This window comes from Ailuropoda melanoleuca, chromosome 13, assembly GCF_002007445.2.
Source record: "Ailuropoda melanoleuca isolate Jingjing chromosome 13, ASM200744v2, whole genome shotgun sequence".
Taxonomy (NCBI): domain Eukaryota; kingdom Metazoa; phylum Chordata; class Mammalia; order Carnivora; family Ursidae; genus Ailuropoda; species Ailuropoda melanoleuca.
Genome location: NC_048230.1, coordinates 39766368 through 39783129, shown reverse-complemented (window position 1 = coordinate 39783129; position 16762 = coordinate 39766368). Strand labels below are relative to the sequence as shown.

At 52.5% G+C, this 16762-nt stretch overlaps 1 protein-coding gene across 8 annotated transcripts; it reads left to right on the top strand.

Moving 5' to 3' along the window:
• The first annotated feature begins 452 nt into the window (after positions 1-452).
• SLC25A19 (solute carrier family 25 member 19) lies at positions 453-16090 on the top strand. 8 transcript variants are annotated; one of them, XM_034641144.1, is made up of 9 exons: positions 457-564; positions 1056-1107; positions 2380-2490; positions 3536-3705; positions 3893-4048; positions 5854-6024; positions 11436-11619; positions 12062-12192; positions 14384-16090. In XM_034641144.1, exons 4-9 carry the CDS (start codon positions 3550-3552, stop codon positions 14564-14566), a joined length of 981 nt encoding a protein of 326 aa, XP_034497035.1. In that variant the 5' UTR covers positions 457-564; positions 1056-1107; positions 2380-2490; positions 3536-3549; the 3' UTR covers positions 14567-16090. The 8 variants fall into 8 exon arrangements, with proteins under 8 accessions (XP_034497039.1, XP_019655871.2, XP_034497035.1 ...); XM_034641145.1 differs by having other exon boundaries at positions 1056-1112; positions 2417-2490; XM_019800316.2 differs by having other exon boundaries at positions 1056-1112.
• Positions 16091-16762: the final 672 nt, after the last annotated feature.

The window sequence follows — 16762 nt, the reverse complement described above, 5'->3', positions numbered from 1 at the left end:
AATAAACCCTAGGGGGAAACAAAACTTCTAACTTCTTGCCGTCCTCTTCCTGGTTTCAAAAACCCATCTCCTCTCTCTCCCAAGTCCTCCAGGCTTTAGCTAAACGTCCCGCCATCTTTCCCCAGTTTAGATTATCCGGGTTGTTTTGAGGAAAGCGGGTCAGATTCAGCGCACCCAACCTTCCTTCCGCCCTCAGGATGATGGGAGCCACACGCACTTAGCGATGCGACCTCCCAAGGGCACAGCCTGACTTTGGGACGCGCCACCTTCTCATGCGTGAATAACATTCGCGCACGCGCGCGCAGAGACTACATCTTCCAGAAGGCTCTGCGTCTACCACGGGGCTAGCCTTAGTAACGATAGACTACATATTCCAGTGACACCTTGCAAGAGGCGTTGCCCATCTACGACTATACAACTATTGGTCCAGCCCCTGTCGGAAGCTGCTCGGTGATTGGTCCGGGAGCCCATCAGTTACTGCCGGCGCAATTAGTTTTGCTGTGAGGCTGCGAGAGGAGGTAGGAAGAGAAGCCCGCGCGGAGTCGGCCGCGCCCTTCGTGCCGGGTGAGTGACCTCTACCTTCTTCTTCCTCGTCGTGTGCTCGGGGACGGGGGTTCGCACACACGCGCCGGCACTCACGAGGGGGCAGTGCCTGTCCGCGCACATGTCACGCCTGACCTGAGAAGCATCCTCAGCGACGCTGGGGGCAAAACCTCGCACACATGCGGGACACCCATGCACGTGGGTGCCTCCTTCGCGGGCGTCTTCTCAGACTTGGGGAGAAAACGCCCCGAGGCACAGCTGGACACGTGTGTCCACACGCGGGGACGTCTGCGGGGTTCCCCAGCTGAACACATGGGCACACGGGCACGGGAGCTCACCGCTCATAGCCCAACGCCACGGGCTTCTGCAATAAGAGAAGGGGAATGGCAAAGGCGAACTCTCTCCCACCCCCCGCCCACCCCGGCACTCACTCCAGGGTCCCCGTCTCTAGGTGTTCTGTTCTGTATATCATGCATATACAACTGTACTTCATTTTTATTTTGTCTCTTTAGGTAACTATCACTGCTTACTGGTACAAGAAGGAAATTCGAACAAGTGGAAAAAGTAAGGTAACTATGGAACTGTATTTAACCAGCCCTTTCACGTATATTAGACTTTTACCTTTTTTACAAAGCTTACCACATAGGGTATCTTGCATGATCCTCCCAGCAGTTTGGGCTAGGCAAGGCAGACATCATTCCCATTTTCCAGAAGAGAGAGGAGACCCCAGGTTAAATAAGCCTCCCAGGGTACTAGGGAGAAGCAGAACTTGAACTCAGTCCTGTTGACATGTCCATCTATGCAGAGCTGCTTATTTATAGAAATGCCTCATTCCCTGATGGCAGGGCACTCACCCTGCTCAGTGTGACCTCAGCCATCCCTGGTTAGCGTCTGGAGAGCCTTTGCCTCCCAGTCATCTGCCCCATGTTTAAGCTGCTTCTCACAGGTGCCTGGAGTGAACCAGCTCAAATTAATGTCACAGAGAAGTTGATGGGAAAGGCCGGGTCTCCTCCTTCAAGAGTGTGGAGGAAGAAGCTGCCAGGAAATGGGCACATTCCTGGCGGGGGTGGGGAGGTTTCATACCATGAGACTTTTTTTTTTTTTAAGATTTTATTTATTTATTAAGAGAGAGTGCAAGTGCGAGCAGGATGGAGAGGGGCAGAAAGAGAAGGGGAGAGAGAATCTCAAGCCGACTCCTCCCCGAGCACAGGGCCCACTGTGGGGCTTGATCTCATAACCCTGAGATCATGACCTGAGCTGAAATCAAGAGTTGGCTGCTCAGCCACCCAGGTGCCCCACCATTAGACTTTAAAAATATATATATTATTTTAGAATGCTTTGCTGAAAGAGCCACGTAGAAATGCTACATCAATTTTAAGGATGGCTTGGAGTACTACTTTCATACTTTCGTACACGAAAGTGAGATTGGGGCTGAAGGAGTGGTGCAGACAGTTCCAGAGGAAAAAAACAATCAGTGGTGGGGTGGAGCTTGGCCCTGTGTGCACACTGACTTTCCCGTTACTGTTGGTATTCAAGAACTAGGTTAACTCTGCGGCCCCTTCTAAAAGTTTTAGTTGTTTTGGGGTGCGGTGGGACATAACAAATTCACAGGATATAGAATTGTATAAAGAAAGGGAAAGATGTATTTTCTCTCTTCCTTTGCCAACCTTTCCCCCAGAGGTAATCTTACCAGCCTGTCGGTGTGTGTGCTGATTCAGACTTTTCCCCTATGCTTTCTACTACCGTATGGAGTGTATATAGGTCTTGCTGTTTTTCTTTTGCAAAAATGGGGTTATGCTAGACGTACTGTTCTGAAATGTCTTTTCCATGTTTCAGTGTGTTGTGGTCTTTTCAAGTGTGTGTATCGCTCTAGCTCATTCCTTCTAACGGCTGCATCGGATTCCATTGTTCGGGTGTGACTTAGTGTATTTATCCAGCCCTCTGTTGGTAAGCATTTGTGTGATATCCAGTTTTACAAAAAGTGACGTAATCCATGACATTTTACACACCCATGGTAGTGTTTCTCTAGAACAGTGGCACTCAACCAGGAGCAAGTGCTGTGAATGCTAGAGAGGACATAAGGACAACCCCTGGGCTGGGGGGTGCTCTTTAGCTGAGCCCTGGTGCATGGGAGGGGCTGGCCTGGGGAAGCATGAGTGGGGGGCACACGGGGGGAGGGGAGAGCCGTTGCGTTTCGGACATGGGAAAGAGTAGGTGCAGAGGCAAGGTCGGCCGATAGGAGCTCAAGCAGTGTGTTCTAGGAACTGGTCGGGAGCAGAGCCCACCCCAGTTGAAGTGGCCGGAGGGAGGTCCAGGGTGAGGTTGAAGCAGTCCCCGGGGATCAGGTGGGCCAGGGGACATCATTTCAACGCCTAGCACGGCTCCATTGCTACGGCTGGGCCTGAGGTGTGCAAACTGGGGAGGGAATGCAGGAGGGCTCAGGAGTGGCTGGGCTCTTCCTTTGGATCATGTGGGCTTGTTGGGGAATCCCATGGGTGCTCCTGGAGCCTGCATGTCAGACGTCTCCCTCGGTGCTCAGCTGCAGCGGGCTCTGCCCCCACACTGGCTCAGCCTGGGACTTTACCTCAGGCAGGAGTTTGCCATAAAGCCAGGTGTCTTGGAAAGCAAGCTGATCTCTGGAAGTGAATGATTTCCTACCAAGCCTATTGGTTCATTCAGTCAACAAATGTGAGCGCTCACCATGCTGGGCTCTTTTCCAGGCACTGGAAATACAGGGATGGGCAAATGAGAGCAAGGCCACGTTGTCACAGGTTCACATTCTCGTGGGGGAGAGTGGCAAGAAACAGATGTCCAGAATCGATGTCCAGTATATTAACGATATGCAGAAGAAGAGAGCCGGGCAAGGGGAGAAAAGGGGATGTGGGTGCTGTGTTAGATGGGATGGTCAGGGAGGGCTGCTCTGAGGAGGTGGCTTGTGAGCAGAGACCCTAAGAACTTGCTCTGGTGTTTACTCCATGTCTGTTGCTTTTAGATTGAAACTGATGGATGTTGTATGGGCCAGAGGCAGGGATGGTTGGCTATGACCCCAAAGCCGATGGCAGGAGTATCTCCAGTTTTGAGGTGGCGGTGGCTGGGTCTGTGTCTGGACTTGTCACTCGCGTGATGGTCAGCCCCTTGGATGTCATCAAGATCCGTTTCCAGGTACCCTTCCCCTTGTTTTCCCCATGTAATGGCTAGAGGCCAAGTTTTCTTTTTCTTGTCAAAGCAGTTTCCAAAGCTTGGAATTTTGTCGAGAGCACTTGGCTGCCTTTGTTACATTTTCCACAATTCCCCCTTCTCACCCCACACCTGCCCCTGTCGTCCTGACCTTTTCAATTTTGATTCCTAGCTTCAGATTGAACGCCTGTCTCGCAGTGACCCCAGTGCAAAATACTATGGGATCCTGCAGGCTGGGAGACAGATTTTGCAAGAGGAAGGCCTCGCAGCATTCTGGAAAGGACACGTCCCAGCGCAGCTTCTCTCTATAGGCTATGGAGCTGTCCAAGTAGGTGGCAGGGGAACGGGCCAGGGCCCTGGATTAGTGTTGCTCAACAGAGGAGCATGGGGAGGTGGGGCCTGCAGGGACCCTGTCTGGGTAGGCGGTCACCACATTTCTACTTGTCTTAACTGGGAAACTACATGAAGTTTGAAGTCCGAAATCGAAGACTGAGTCAGACCAAGCTGTACTGTTTAGGCATTCCCTTCCCCACATCCCCGCAATGGGGGGACCTAGCCCCAACTGAATATTAATTAGGTGTTGCCCCCTAGGAGACTCTCCTGACATCACGCCCCCAGTGGGCTTGGCAAATGTCGATACAAATCCTTTCATTTTTCAAAATAGCATTTTCACATCTGTACTTCCTGTGAACTTCCCAGCAGCATTGTGAGGAAGGTAGAACAGGTGTTCGTGGATCGCAGAGAAGGGGAAGTGAGCTGAGCTGCCACAGGCCACACAGCCCGGACGTGGAGGGCAGGATGAGAATGCGGGCTCTGTAGCTTTTGTTCACATGTTCATGTCGCTCAGCGTCAGTTGATTCCTTTCAGTCTTTTTTTCTTTCTTTTTTTTTTTAAAGACTTTATTTATTTGAGAGAGAGTGAGAGAGCCTGTGTGCCAGCAGGGGGAAGAGCAGAGGGAGAGGGACAAGCAAACTCCCCGCTGAGTGCAGAGCTCGACTTGGGGTTCGATGCCACGACCCCGAGATCATGACCTGAGCTGAAACCAAGAGTCGGACGCCGAACGACTGACCCCCCAGGCGCCCCGGCACCAGTTGATTTCCTGGGGGGGGGGGTGGTGTACAGTCGTAGTGGGGGTAGGAGCCGGCCCAGGTGCAGTGCTCATTGTGAGCCGGGCCCTGCGTTAAGCACTTGACGTGTGTTACCTCACAGCCGTCCTTCCAGGGAGGCTCTGTGGTCACCCCCATGTTACCGACAGAAGACGAGGCAGAGAGAGCTTACGTAATGAACCCAGCCAAAGTCACCAGCTGCAAAGTTGTCAGAATCAGGATTCCCACCCGGACAGCTAGAGCCAGAGTAGCCCCTGCCTACCTTTCCTGTGATGTCACAGCAATGGCTTGGGTCAGGTGCTCATGGGTCGACGTGCCTCTGCGGCCAGCACTCCGATGCTGCAGTGTGACGAGTACACCCAGCCACGTGCTCTCGGACCCTGAGCCATCTTGAGCTGCCTACAGCAGAGCTCAGCCCAGGATACGCGGAATTCTCCTGAGAGAATTTCTGCTCCAGGGCAGAGTGTCTGTCAAACAGACTGCAGTCTGCCAGCTGCACTGAAGGGGTGCCCGCAGAGAATCATAACGGCTCTCCTCTCCCGGCTCTGAGGAAACACAGTTAATGAGTAGAACTTTCTTTTCTTTCTTTTTTTTTAAGATCTTATTTATTCAGTTGACAGCACAAGCAGCGGAAACAGCAGGCAGAGGGAGAGGGAGAAGCAGGCTCTGTGCTGAGCAAGGAGCCTGCTGTGGGGCTCGATCCCAGGACCCTGGGATCATGACCTGAGCCGAAGGCCGACGCTTCACGGCCTGAGCCTCCCAGGCGCCCCTGAGTACAACTTTCTGATATAAAATTTTTCTCATCTATTTTCTTAACCCTCTGGATATTCGGCTCTACTCGAGTAGTGTAAAAAATGGCATCTGCACTTTGCACAAAATTATGTTTCTTGTATTCTGTCACTGCTCAGGGAGAGTATTTCCTCGTCCATAGAACTGGGCCCCACCTGGGTCATGGTGGTATACATGGTGGTATACAGGGTGGGGCGGGGGGGCTGTTTCTCAATTACTTTGTCACGTGCTCTTGTAGTTTCTGTCGTTTGAACTGCTGACCGAGCTGGTGCACAGAGCCACTGAGTACGACGCCCGTGACTTCTCAGTGCACTTCGCATGCGGCGGCCTGTCCGCCAGCGCCGCCACCCTGGCCGTGCAGCCCGTGGACGTGCTGCGCACTCGCTTTGCAGCTCAGGGCGAGCCCAAGGTGAGCGGCTGGGCCGGAGAAGGGGTGCCCGCGTAACAGAAGGGGAGCCAGGAGTCGGGGCTCTTTTCCAGAGAGGGAGCAAGACCCCCAGGCCTGCTGGGGTTTGCATCCCCTCAGTCGGTCCATCTGTAAGACCTGTAACCGTGCCAGGCGCTCGCAGCCTCTCGAGGGAGACAGAACCTACAGGCGGGAACCGAACGAGTCATGAGTGGTAGGCTGGACGGTAAAGGCATCCGAGAGAGGGAGACTTGAGATCGTATTTCTGGATTATTGTGAGTGTTTTCGGTTTTCACAAAGAATGGATAGAGGAAATGGGATGATTGAGTCAGATTGCAGGAAGAACTTACTGAGTGAAAGGGAGGGATTAAATCCTGAAATAGACCTTCCCACCATAATCTTTGTTTCCGGGACGTATGTAAGAATAGCTGTGTGTGTGTGTGTGTGTGTGTGTGTGTGCGCGCGCGCACACCCATGCACGTGCTCAACCAAGAAAGAAGAATGTTTCTGTCTCCCTTCTGCTTTAGGGTATTTGGGTGGGGAATGACACTGCTTAAGAACCGGATGTTCTTCAGAAGCACTGCGCTCGGTTCCGTTGCCTGGGGTGGAGATCCTGGGCTGGTGGAGCCCTTTTGTTGAGGAGACATCCTGATGGCATTTTTGGTTTGGAAGGGCAAAGTGCCCTGGGAACAGTCTGCAAGCAAACGAATGGGACATGAGTGCTAGATCCCTCTGTATGGCACTTTAGTGGGAAATAGAGCTTTCTGCTGGTGGTGAAATGAGATGAGGGGCCCTAGGCACTGGGCAGAGAGATGGAGGGGAAGGGTGTTTGTAGTTGGAGAAGACATATAGCCCTCAGCAACATGGTGGCTGCTGGGATGGGAAAAAATGCGTGCTGGTGCTCCATTGGCTTCTCCACTCCGGGAGGCCGGGGTCCTCTTCCGTGACTTCCCGGCCTTTAGTTAAAAAAAAGAAAAAAAAAATCTAGGAGAGGGTACACCTGAAACTAATATAATACTGTGTGTCAGTTACACTTCAATAATAAATTTTAAAAAGAGGTCTGTGAGAAGGAAAGGTATAAGAGAGAAGAGAATAACGTATTACCTCTCTGGCTTAGATGACTGAGATAGGGATTCTGGATTCTGGAATGATCAGGAAATCGTCTGCGTGCAAAAGTGAGTGGAAGAGATCTGTTTAAAAGCCGCAGACCCTCCGCCTTCCATAGGTCAGTAGCAGCCATGGTGTGAAACCTCACCTTTAAAATGTTTCATGGGGCGCCTGGGTGGCTCAGCTGGTTAAGAGTCTGCCTTCAGCTCAGGTCATGATCCCAGGGTCCTGGGATGGAGCCCCGCGTCAGGGCTTGTTGCTTAGCGGGGAGCCTGCTTCTCCCTCTCCTCTCCACTCGTCCTCTCTCTCTCTCGCACTATCTCTGTTGCTATCTCTCTCTCTCAAATAAATAAGTAAATAAAATCTTTAAAATGTTTCTTAATCAGGGGTGCCTGGTGGCTCAGTTGGTTGACCGTCCAACTCTTGGTTTATGCTCAGGTTGTGATCTCAGGGTTGTGACAGCGAGCCCCACATTGGGCTCCTCACTCAGCATGGAGGCTGCTTGAGATTCTCTCTCCCTTTCCCTGTGCCCCTCCCCCTGCTGTGTGCACTTGCTCTCGTCTCTCTCACATACACAGTAAAACTCACTCTCTGTTTTCAGGGGGAAGGGTAGAGGGACAAATAGACCCTGCTGAGCGTGGAACCCGACCGGGGGCTCCATCCCAGGGCTCCGAGATCATGACGCAAGCCCAAGTCAGACACTCAACCAGCTGAGCCACCCAGGGGCCCCTCTGTGACTTCTGATGAATCCATACTGTCACAGAACCACTACTATAATCAAGATATAAAACAAAAGTTCCATCACCCCCAAAATGTCCTCCTGCCCCTCTAGAGTCAGTCCCTCTCCATTGCCAGCCTCTGATAACCACTGATCTGTCTTCTGGCTGAAGTTTGATCTTTTTCAGAATGTCACTTACAGGGACTATGTCTTACGTAGTTGTTAGAGTGGGCGCCCTTCACTTGGCATCTGTACCTGGGAGCCACCCATGCCACGCGTGGGAGAGGTCGGTTCCTTTTCCTTGCTGCATAATATTCTGTCCTGTGGCCTTACCATGGTTTGTTAGTTGGAAGGTATCAGGGTGGTTCTCCAGTCTTTTGGTGATTATGAATAAAACCACTATGAACATTCACATACGGATTATTGTGTGAACATTTGTTTCTCTGGGGTGAATACCTGGGGGTAGGATTGCTGAGTTGTGAAAGCGTTCAATTTTGAGGAAAAGCCGACCTGCTTCCTACATGGCTGTGCCGTCTTGCCTTCCCACCAACAGTCCCAGCTGTTCCTCAGCCTCACCAATACTTAGTATTATCTGGTTTTTGTTTTTCTTTTATTCTTTTTAAAATTTAAAATTTTTTATTTTTTAATTTAAATTCAGTTAATTAACATATAAGTGTATTATTTGTCTCAGGCGTACAGGTCTGTGACTCATCAGTCTTACATGATACTCAGGGCTCATTACGTCACGTGCCCTCCCCTCTGTCCATCACCCAGTCAACCCGGTCCCCCCACCTGCCTCCCCTCCAGCAACCCTCAGTTTGTTTCCTATGATTAAGAGTCTCTTATGCTTTGTCTCCTTCTCTGGTTTTGTCTTATTTCTTTTTTTTTTTTCTTCTCTTCCCTTCTGATTCTCTGCCTTGTTTTTTAAATTCCACATATCAGTGAGATCATATCATCATTGTCTTTCTCTGATTGACTGACTTTGCTTAGCATAATACCCTCTGGTCCCATCCGCAATTTCATTCTTTTCTAAAGATCTATTTATTTGAGAAGGAGAGAACGGGTGTGCCTGTGAGTGGGGGGGAGGGGCAGAGGGAAAGAACCCCAAGCAGACTCCCCGCTGAGCAGGGAACCGGATGGGGTTGGGCTCCATCTCAGGGCCCTGAAGTCATGACCTGAGCGGAAACCATGAGTTGGTGCTTAACCAACTCAGCCACCCAGGTGCCCCTATTTTTATTTTATTCTTTTAAATTTTAGCCATTCTACTAGATGTGAATAGTGGTATCTCACTGTGATTTTACCACAGAGATGTTGAGTGTCTTTTTATGTGCTTACTTGCCCTCCGTGTACCTTCTTCGCTGAAGCAGTCTGTTCAAATTGTTTTCCATTTCTGGTCGCTTGTTGTTTTTGTTTTACATATTTTTTCTGAGTCTGGCTGTGGCTGTCTTCACGTCCTTATAGTCCATTTTTTGAAGAGCAAAAGTTTTTAATTTTTTTTAAAGACTTTATTTATTTATTAGAGAGAGAGAACATGCACGCACACAACCAGGGGGAGCAGCAGGCAAAGGGAGAAGCAGGCTCCCCACTGAGCAGAGAGCCCGATGTGGGGCTCGATCCCAGGACCCCGGGATCATGACCTGAGCCGAAGGCATACACTTCACCGACTGAGCCACCCAGGTGCCCCAGTAAAGGCCTAATTTATCAATTTGTTCTTTTATGGATCTTGCTTTTGGTATTTTCTTTTTTTTTTAAAGATTTTATTTATTTATGTGACAGAGACAGAGACAGCAAGAGAGGGAACACAAGCAGGGGAGTGGGAGAGGAAGAAGCAGGCTCACAGCGGAGGAGCCTGATGTGGGGCTCGATCCCATAATGCCGGGATCACGGGATCACGCCCTGAGCCGAAGGCAGACGCTTAACCGCTGTGCCACCCAGGCGCCCCTGCTTTTGGTATTTTATCTAAGAAACCTTTGCATAGGGGCCCCTGAGTGGCTCAGTAGGTTAAGTGTCCAACTGTTGGTCTCACGTCAGGTCATGATCTCGCAGTCAGGGGATTGAGCCCTGTACGGGGCTCTGCTCAGCGTGGAGTCTGCTTCAGATTCTCTCTCTCTCTCCATCCACTCTTGCTCTCTCTCTGTCTCTCAAATAAATAAGTAAAATCTTAAAAAAAAGAAAAAAGAAAGAAATCTGCCTAACTCAAATTCACAAAGATTTTTTTCCCTCAAGAGCTTGTCTTGTTCTCTGAATCTTACCTCTTTTTTAAATAGACCCTTCCCTTTTATCACAGAGGTGATGCCTTCTCTGTGGCCTGAGAATATCAGTTCCAGTTTTGTGGTTGGCCTCTGTTTCCCTTTGTTTCCTTCTTCTGTCTATACTTCTTCCTTCCAGATGATTTCTGTGTCCCCCATTGATCATTTTGGTCTCTGGTTTTTTTTTCCTTTGGTTTTTTGTTTTTTATTTTTGTAACTACTGTGGGTTACAGGATCTCGTGACCCTGAGATCAAGAGTCACACACTCTACTGACTGAGCCAGCCAGGCGCCCCGGTCTCCATTTTTTATGAGGGCTTTCCTCAGATGTCTGGTGACCCTTGGCTGCCAGCCTGGCGTTAAAGGGGGCACAGAGAAGCAGAGTGGGACTGTGGGCGCATGGCAGGCTTGTTGCCCGATGGCCTTTCTCTGAGGCTTGGCCCTTTCTTGGAGATCCCCAGGGTGAAATCCTTCGGCGTGGCTGCCAGCATCTGGGAGCTAAGAGGGGAGGAGGTAGCCAGGGTCCTCCCTTCTCCGTGCAGTGTACCTCCCTCAGCTGCCCTGTCCCCTCAGTGCCTCGCCGTGCCCACCGCCCCTCTGGTCCACTGCAAAGAATGCGTCGAATGAAAGGGTACTAAGAAAAATCAATGCCTTGTGGTCTCCCTGCATGGAGATTGCCTGTTGACAGGTTACAAAAGGTTAAATATATGCACACGGCAAAAAATCCACATAGCATAAAATGGTAAGAGTCAATCTCCCTCTTCCCCTGCCCTGCCTTTCCCTCCGTGGAGGTCATGCTCTCCCTTCCCCGTTTCTCGTGTATGCCTGAGGGCGGGGGGGGGGGGGGGGGGNGGGGGGGGGGGCGGGTGGAATCCCTGCGTAGTTTGTTCCTCCACAGTCACTAAAGCCACTCTTCAGCCTCTCACTGTTCTCATTCAACTATATGTTTGGGGATTATTCCCGATCCATTGCATAGATGGTGTGATCCTTTTTCAACGGCTGCTCTGTGTCCTTCTGGACGGGTGTGTCGTCATGTATGTAACCACCACCCGAGGGTGAATGCTGCGTCTTTGCTGTCCTGCAGGACGCGGGGGCAGCCATCCTCAGACATGTGCCGTTGTGCACTTGTGCAGACATACTGGTCTTGTCAATAGCTAGGAAGGGAGTTGCTGGAAAACCCCACCCCTGGGATTTTTGTCCAGCATTTTCTTTGTGCCCTTGGCAGGATAAGTCATGCTCCCAGCGGCTAGGATTTTAGCTGAGGCGAGGGGAGCGTGATGGGCTGTGTTCTCGAGCCAGACCGCCCCCACACATTCACTGGAGCTGCCTGTGTGCCGTCCAGGTGTATAAAACCCTGCGAGATGCTGTGGTGACCATGTACCGGACCGAAGGCCCCTTGGTTTTCTACAAAGGCTTGAACCCCACCTTGATCGCCATCTTCCCCTACGCCGGGTTCCAGTTCTCCTTCTACAGCGCCTTGAAGCATGTGCACGAGTGGGTCCTGCCCGCCCAGGGAAGGAAGAACGGTGAGACAGCCCTCACACGAAGAGAATCCGGGTCTCCACTGTCCCCCTCCCGCAAGCCATCTCTGTCCGATCCTTGTACGGGCTGAGGTCTTCCTGTCAGAGGCTAGCACATCCCCGTTCTCCAAACCCTGCCAACCAAACCAACCAAGCCAGCCGCTTGCAGACCCTTTCTTTCAGCTCTTGCCACCCCAGCAGTAGCACTGTCGACATTTATTTCCTCCCAAGCCTTGAACCGAGTCACACCGCAGAGCCTGCAAGTTCCTATTCCATTCCCTCCTTATTGCCGTCCGTGCCCAGAGTGGCCGTGTGTGGTTCTCCTTGGAGATTCAGGATGCTGGTGGGTCTTAGTTTTATGGCGGAGGCTTAGAGCTCTTGACCTTGAACTTGTCTTCCCCCCAATCGCACTTCCCTCATGTTCCCCCTCAATCCCACTTTGGTTCAGAGAACCTCAAAAACCTGCTGTGTGGCAGTGGAGCCGGAGTCATCAGCAAGACCCTCACATACCCCCTGGACCTCCTCAAGAAGCGGCTGCAGGTCGGAGGGTTTGAGCGGGCCCGAGCCACCTTTGGCCAGGTGAGCCGTCCCCCTGCAGAGAGCTCTGAGCCTTGCCCCTCCCCTGCCCATTGGTCAGCATTAGCCCCCACAACCCATCCCTGGGGATCCCCAAACACATGGGAAAACCACACACAAGCCCTGTGCATGTTGGACACTGGGACGATCCAGGCAAAGGAGGGTTCAGTGTTTGCTCTTAAAGAGTGTTCAGCTTAGGGTGCCTGGGGGCTCAGTAGGTTAAGTGTCTGACTCTTGGTCTCAGCTCAGGTCTTGATCTGGGGGTTGTGAGTTCAAGCCCTGTGTTGGGCTCCACGATGGGCATGGAGCCTACCTCAAGTAAAAAAAAGAAAAGTGTTCAGTTCAGTTTGGGACAAAGAATATAATCACATAAGAAGGGTGACTTTGTTGAAGGGCGCCGGTTGGCACGGTTGAGCGTCTGACTCCTGGTTTCCGCTCAGGTCGTGATATCAGGTTTGTGGGTCAAGCCCCACGTTGGGCTCCGTGCTTGGTGTGGAGTCTGCTTGTCCCTCTCCCTCTGCTCCTCCCCTGCTGTCAAGCTCTAACATGCCTGCTCCCTCTCTCTCTCTCTCTCAAATAAATAAATAAACGTTAAGTAGAGATAGGTCCCCGAAATACTAAAGAACATGGAGGGGACTCCCGCCGGAGCATGAGATTTTTGCTTTATTCTGTAGGGGTTCCTGGAGAGGGGGAATGAAATCTGATCAACTAAATTATATTTTAAAGGCACTAGAAGGGTTTGTCATTCACAGAAGCCCCCATTGTAGGGATCTTGTAATGTTAAGAATCATTCCCTTGGGGCGCCTGAGTGGCACAGCGGTTAAGCGTCTGCCTTCGGCTCAGGGCGTGATCCCGGCGTTATGGGATCGAGCCCCACATCAGGCTCCTCCACTGTGAGCCTGCTTCTTCCTCTCCCACTCCCCCTGCTTGTGTTCCCTCTCTCGCTGGCTGTCTCTATCTCTGTCAAATAAATAAATAAAATCTTAAAAAAAAAAAAAAAAAGAATCATTCCCTAGTCAGCTTGGGTTTTGCAAACTGGATTTTTACCTGCTGCTTTAGGGGCACCATGGCCTGGTGTGCTGGGGGTAGAGCAAGGGGGAGTAACTCCAGTGCTCCTCCGGAACCTGGGAACCTGGGACAAACATGCCCAACAGATGTCAGAGGAGAAGAGTGGCGTGGAATGGGACACGGAAGGGAGAGAGCACTCCTTACTTGGGGGAAGGGAAAGAATTGAGTTAGCTGTAATACATCTTTGTAGGAAATTCAGAGACGTCCCGGAGACGAAAAGGTAAACCTGACTCCCAGCACTGCCCACCCAGAGATAATCACGGAACCTTTGGCTATAGTTCTGTTTCTTTGCATAAACATACACGCGTACGTTTTAACACAGGGTGGAATACAAGGTTTTATAACCTCCTTTTTCCACTTAACGAACTTGTCCTGAGGGAATGGTTTGAATTTAACAGGGAGAGTTGGTGAGAGCCCAGGACAGAGGAGAGAGCCTTGCTCCTAACAGACTTTGCGGCCAGTTTGGTGGGAGGACCAGTGGGGGATGAGGGCAGATCAGGGAGGGAAGTTGAGGCCAAATGGGGCAGCACCCTGACACCAGGCTGTGGGGCTTTGATTTGATTCTTTTTTTCTCTTCCTTTCCCCTTTATTTTAAGTAAGCTCTATGCCCAGCATGGGACTTGAACTCATGACCCCAAGATCAAGGGTCCCACACTACCAACTGAGCCAGCCAGACTCCCCTTGATTGTTTATAATGTTGTTGTCATCGCAACGGGGAGTTAGTGGAGCTGTGGAGAGAGCAGGGCTTGAGGGGAGTTGAGTCTTGGGGACGCGAGTCTGGCAGCGGTGTGTGGTGAACTGAGAAGGCCAGGCTAGAGGCCAGAGCTCACGAGGGCCAGATTGAGATCCACTGCCCACGGGGTGCCGGGAGGACGGGGGAAAGGGTCCGTAAGAGGCCCAGTCAGTAGGAGCTCTGTCCAGTGCTGATTTCCAGGCGCTGCATCTGGTAAGTCTGAATTATTAGTCCACTTGGAAGAGAAGGAAAAGGTTCACTCCTCTGTCCTTTTTGCGTTCATTGCTTTGTCCAGCAGGTGTTGATGGGGAGCTGTGACATGCCAGCTGCTGGGCTGACAGGAGAATAGAGCCAGCATCTGCGTGTTAATCACTCCCTCTGTCCTCTGCCCAGGTTCGCAGCTATAGGGGCCTCCTGCATTGTGCCCAGCAGGTGCTGCGAGAGGAAGGCCCCACGGGCTTCTTCAAGGGCCTGTCCCCCAGCCTGCTGAAGGCTGCTCTCTCCACTGGCTTCGTGTTCTTCTGGTATGAGCTCTTCTGTAACCTCTTCCACCACATGAAGAAGGCGGACAGCTAGCCCCGAGGGCGGGAAACCAAAAGAAGGCGGACTCCTCTACCATTTCTTGTTGTGCCGAGAGCTGCTGCCCGCTCCCTGCCCGCCAGCCAGCTCTGCCGTCACTAGGACAAGGGCTTTCTTGGGGAGAATGCAGGACTTGGTCTGTGGGGATGCAGCCCCATCGGTCAGAAGGAGCTTGAGGTGGTTTCTCTGCATGGTGCATGCTCATGGGAAAGGCAGCAGCGGCCACCCTGCGCTTCTCAGCACCTTCTGCCCAGAGAACCGTCCGGGCTCCGGGGGCAGAGGGCAGAGGGCCGAGGGCCACGGCTGGAGCCTGAGGGCTGGGATTGGGCCCTTTGTGGGGCTTGGTCCTCCCGTGTGCACTCTTCCTTCCACAATTTAATATACACTGAAGCTAAGAGCACATTCCTTATTTCACTCCATCTTCCCTTCCCATCACATCCCTGCTCACAAAGTATGAGCGAAGGAACCCTTGCCTTCCTCAGATTCCATTTTTCTCAGTACTGTTCCTCACACAGCTTTGCTTCTGGTTCTGGGGGGGAAGAATTAGTCACTTTATACCCCCCCACCCCATGCCCAGATCCTCCTGTCTGTGAAGTCCTGCTCAGGCTGTTCTCTTCCTGGGTGGACAGAGCACGGCTAAGGGCCTCCGGGGAAAACACATCCCAGCAGCCCACAAGAAGTGGGGGCTGTGCTGATGGGGAGGAGCTGTGGGTAAAGGTGGTGGCCCTTTTCCCCAGTCTACCTGCTACACTCCTTCCATGGGGTGGGGGTGAGAGCCTTACAGCTGGGCCAGTTGGCATCAGCTGCCCATTCAGCATCCCCCTCCTTGGCTCAGCATGGTGCTGTGTGTATCGTGTCGCCCCAAAGGGCCACTGCTCTGAAGCAGCCTCATGAAGGGGGTGGTAGAAGGAAAGGGCTGGGCAGCCAGCCTGCTGAAGGTAGTGGTGTCTAGGGGTGGGGGGTTGTCAGCACAAGAACTCACAAGAGCTACTCATAGGGGCACAGAGGAGAAACTGCAGTTAGGGGGTGAGACCAGGAAATCTACAGAACATGACCACCACCCTTTCCAACCTGTTCCGCCCCCCCCCCCCGGGACCCTGGCCTGCAGGGTTGCTCTGCAGGGGGAGCCAGGATAGAGGAGCACCAGAGCCCCTTGCAGGACTTCACCCTGCCCTCAGTCTGGGCTCTGGCTCCAGCGTCTGCTCTGACTTAGGAGGAAAGCAGGGGCCAGGAGCAGGCCTGTGTGGGTGTCATGGCCCTTGGACCCCTTCTGTCATCAGAACTGTTTTGGCTCTGGCCTGGGGCTTTGTGACGTGTCTGGGACCCTGAATCCTGAAGTTTCCCTGCTCCTGGCTGCTGATTATGAAGGTCCAGGCTGTGGGTAGGGGGTGCTCCAACACCCACAGGGTTTGGGGCACTGGAGGCCTGGGCTTGGGGCTGCAGGAAAGCAGCTGCCTGAATGTATTTTTTAAGAAATTCCATGTTAGTGGAATAAAATAAACTTTCTTCTCTTCTCTCCTACTCATTATTTTGCTGCAGCTGCTCTTTCTCAGCCATCTGCTGGTGACCACTTAGACCAGCTCTCTTAACAGAAGGACTTTGGCCACAGGAAACCGCCATGGACACTTGAATGTGCGATGGGGAGAGGCGCCTTTACAGCCCCTTCTGGTTGCCCTCCTCCAGCCCAGGGCCGGCCTCAGGGATGGCCCTCAGCTGCTGGGCCCACGCCTCGTCCCCAGCCCCAGCCACGACCAAGTCAGGGGCTTGTCCAGCTTGTCACTCCCAGCACCTCGCAAATGACAGCCTGGCCGGGGGGGGGGGGTCCCTTATTCTTGAGCTAGCCCATTGATTTTCAACTTATTTTACCAGTACCGTTTGTACTTGGAGTAGGAGAGGAAGTGGGGGGGCTTGATCCAGACCTTACAGGCCCCCCAGCCTTCTCTCGCATGGGGAGGTAGAAGTGGAGGGCAGGCGGCCCCACTTGTGAGTTCCTGGCCCTGCAGCCATCCATCCTTGCCCTGCTTCCGCAGGCTCCTCCCGCGCCGCGCGCCCCCCGCCTCAGTCTCCCCGCAGCCGCTGCCGACCGAGGGCTTCCTCTGGGCCGAGGAAGGTCCCCGGCCCGGCGCGGACGAGTCGCGTAAGGACAGGGTGGGGGAGGCGTCAAGGGCCTTCAGCGCGGCCGGGCCACGGACC

Coding starts and splice junctions, on each gene's coding strand:
- SLC25A19 (XM_019800312.2), top strand. CDS start 3,550: ATGTTGTATGGGCCAGAGGCAGGGATGGTTGGCTATGACCCCAAAGCC. Junction 3,706..3,892: donor TCATCAAGATCCGTTTCCAG/GTACCCTTCCCC, acceptor TTTGATTCCTAG/CTTCAGATTGAACGCCTGTC. Junction 12,193..14,383: donor CCCGAGCCACCTTTGGCCAG/GTGAGCCGTCCC, acceptor TCCTCTGCCCAG/GTTCGCAGCTATAGGGGCCT.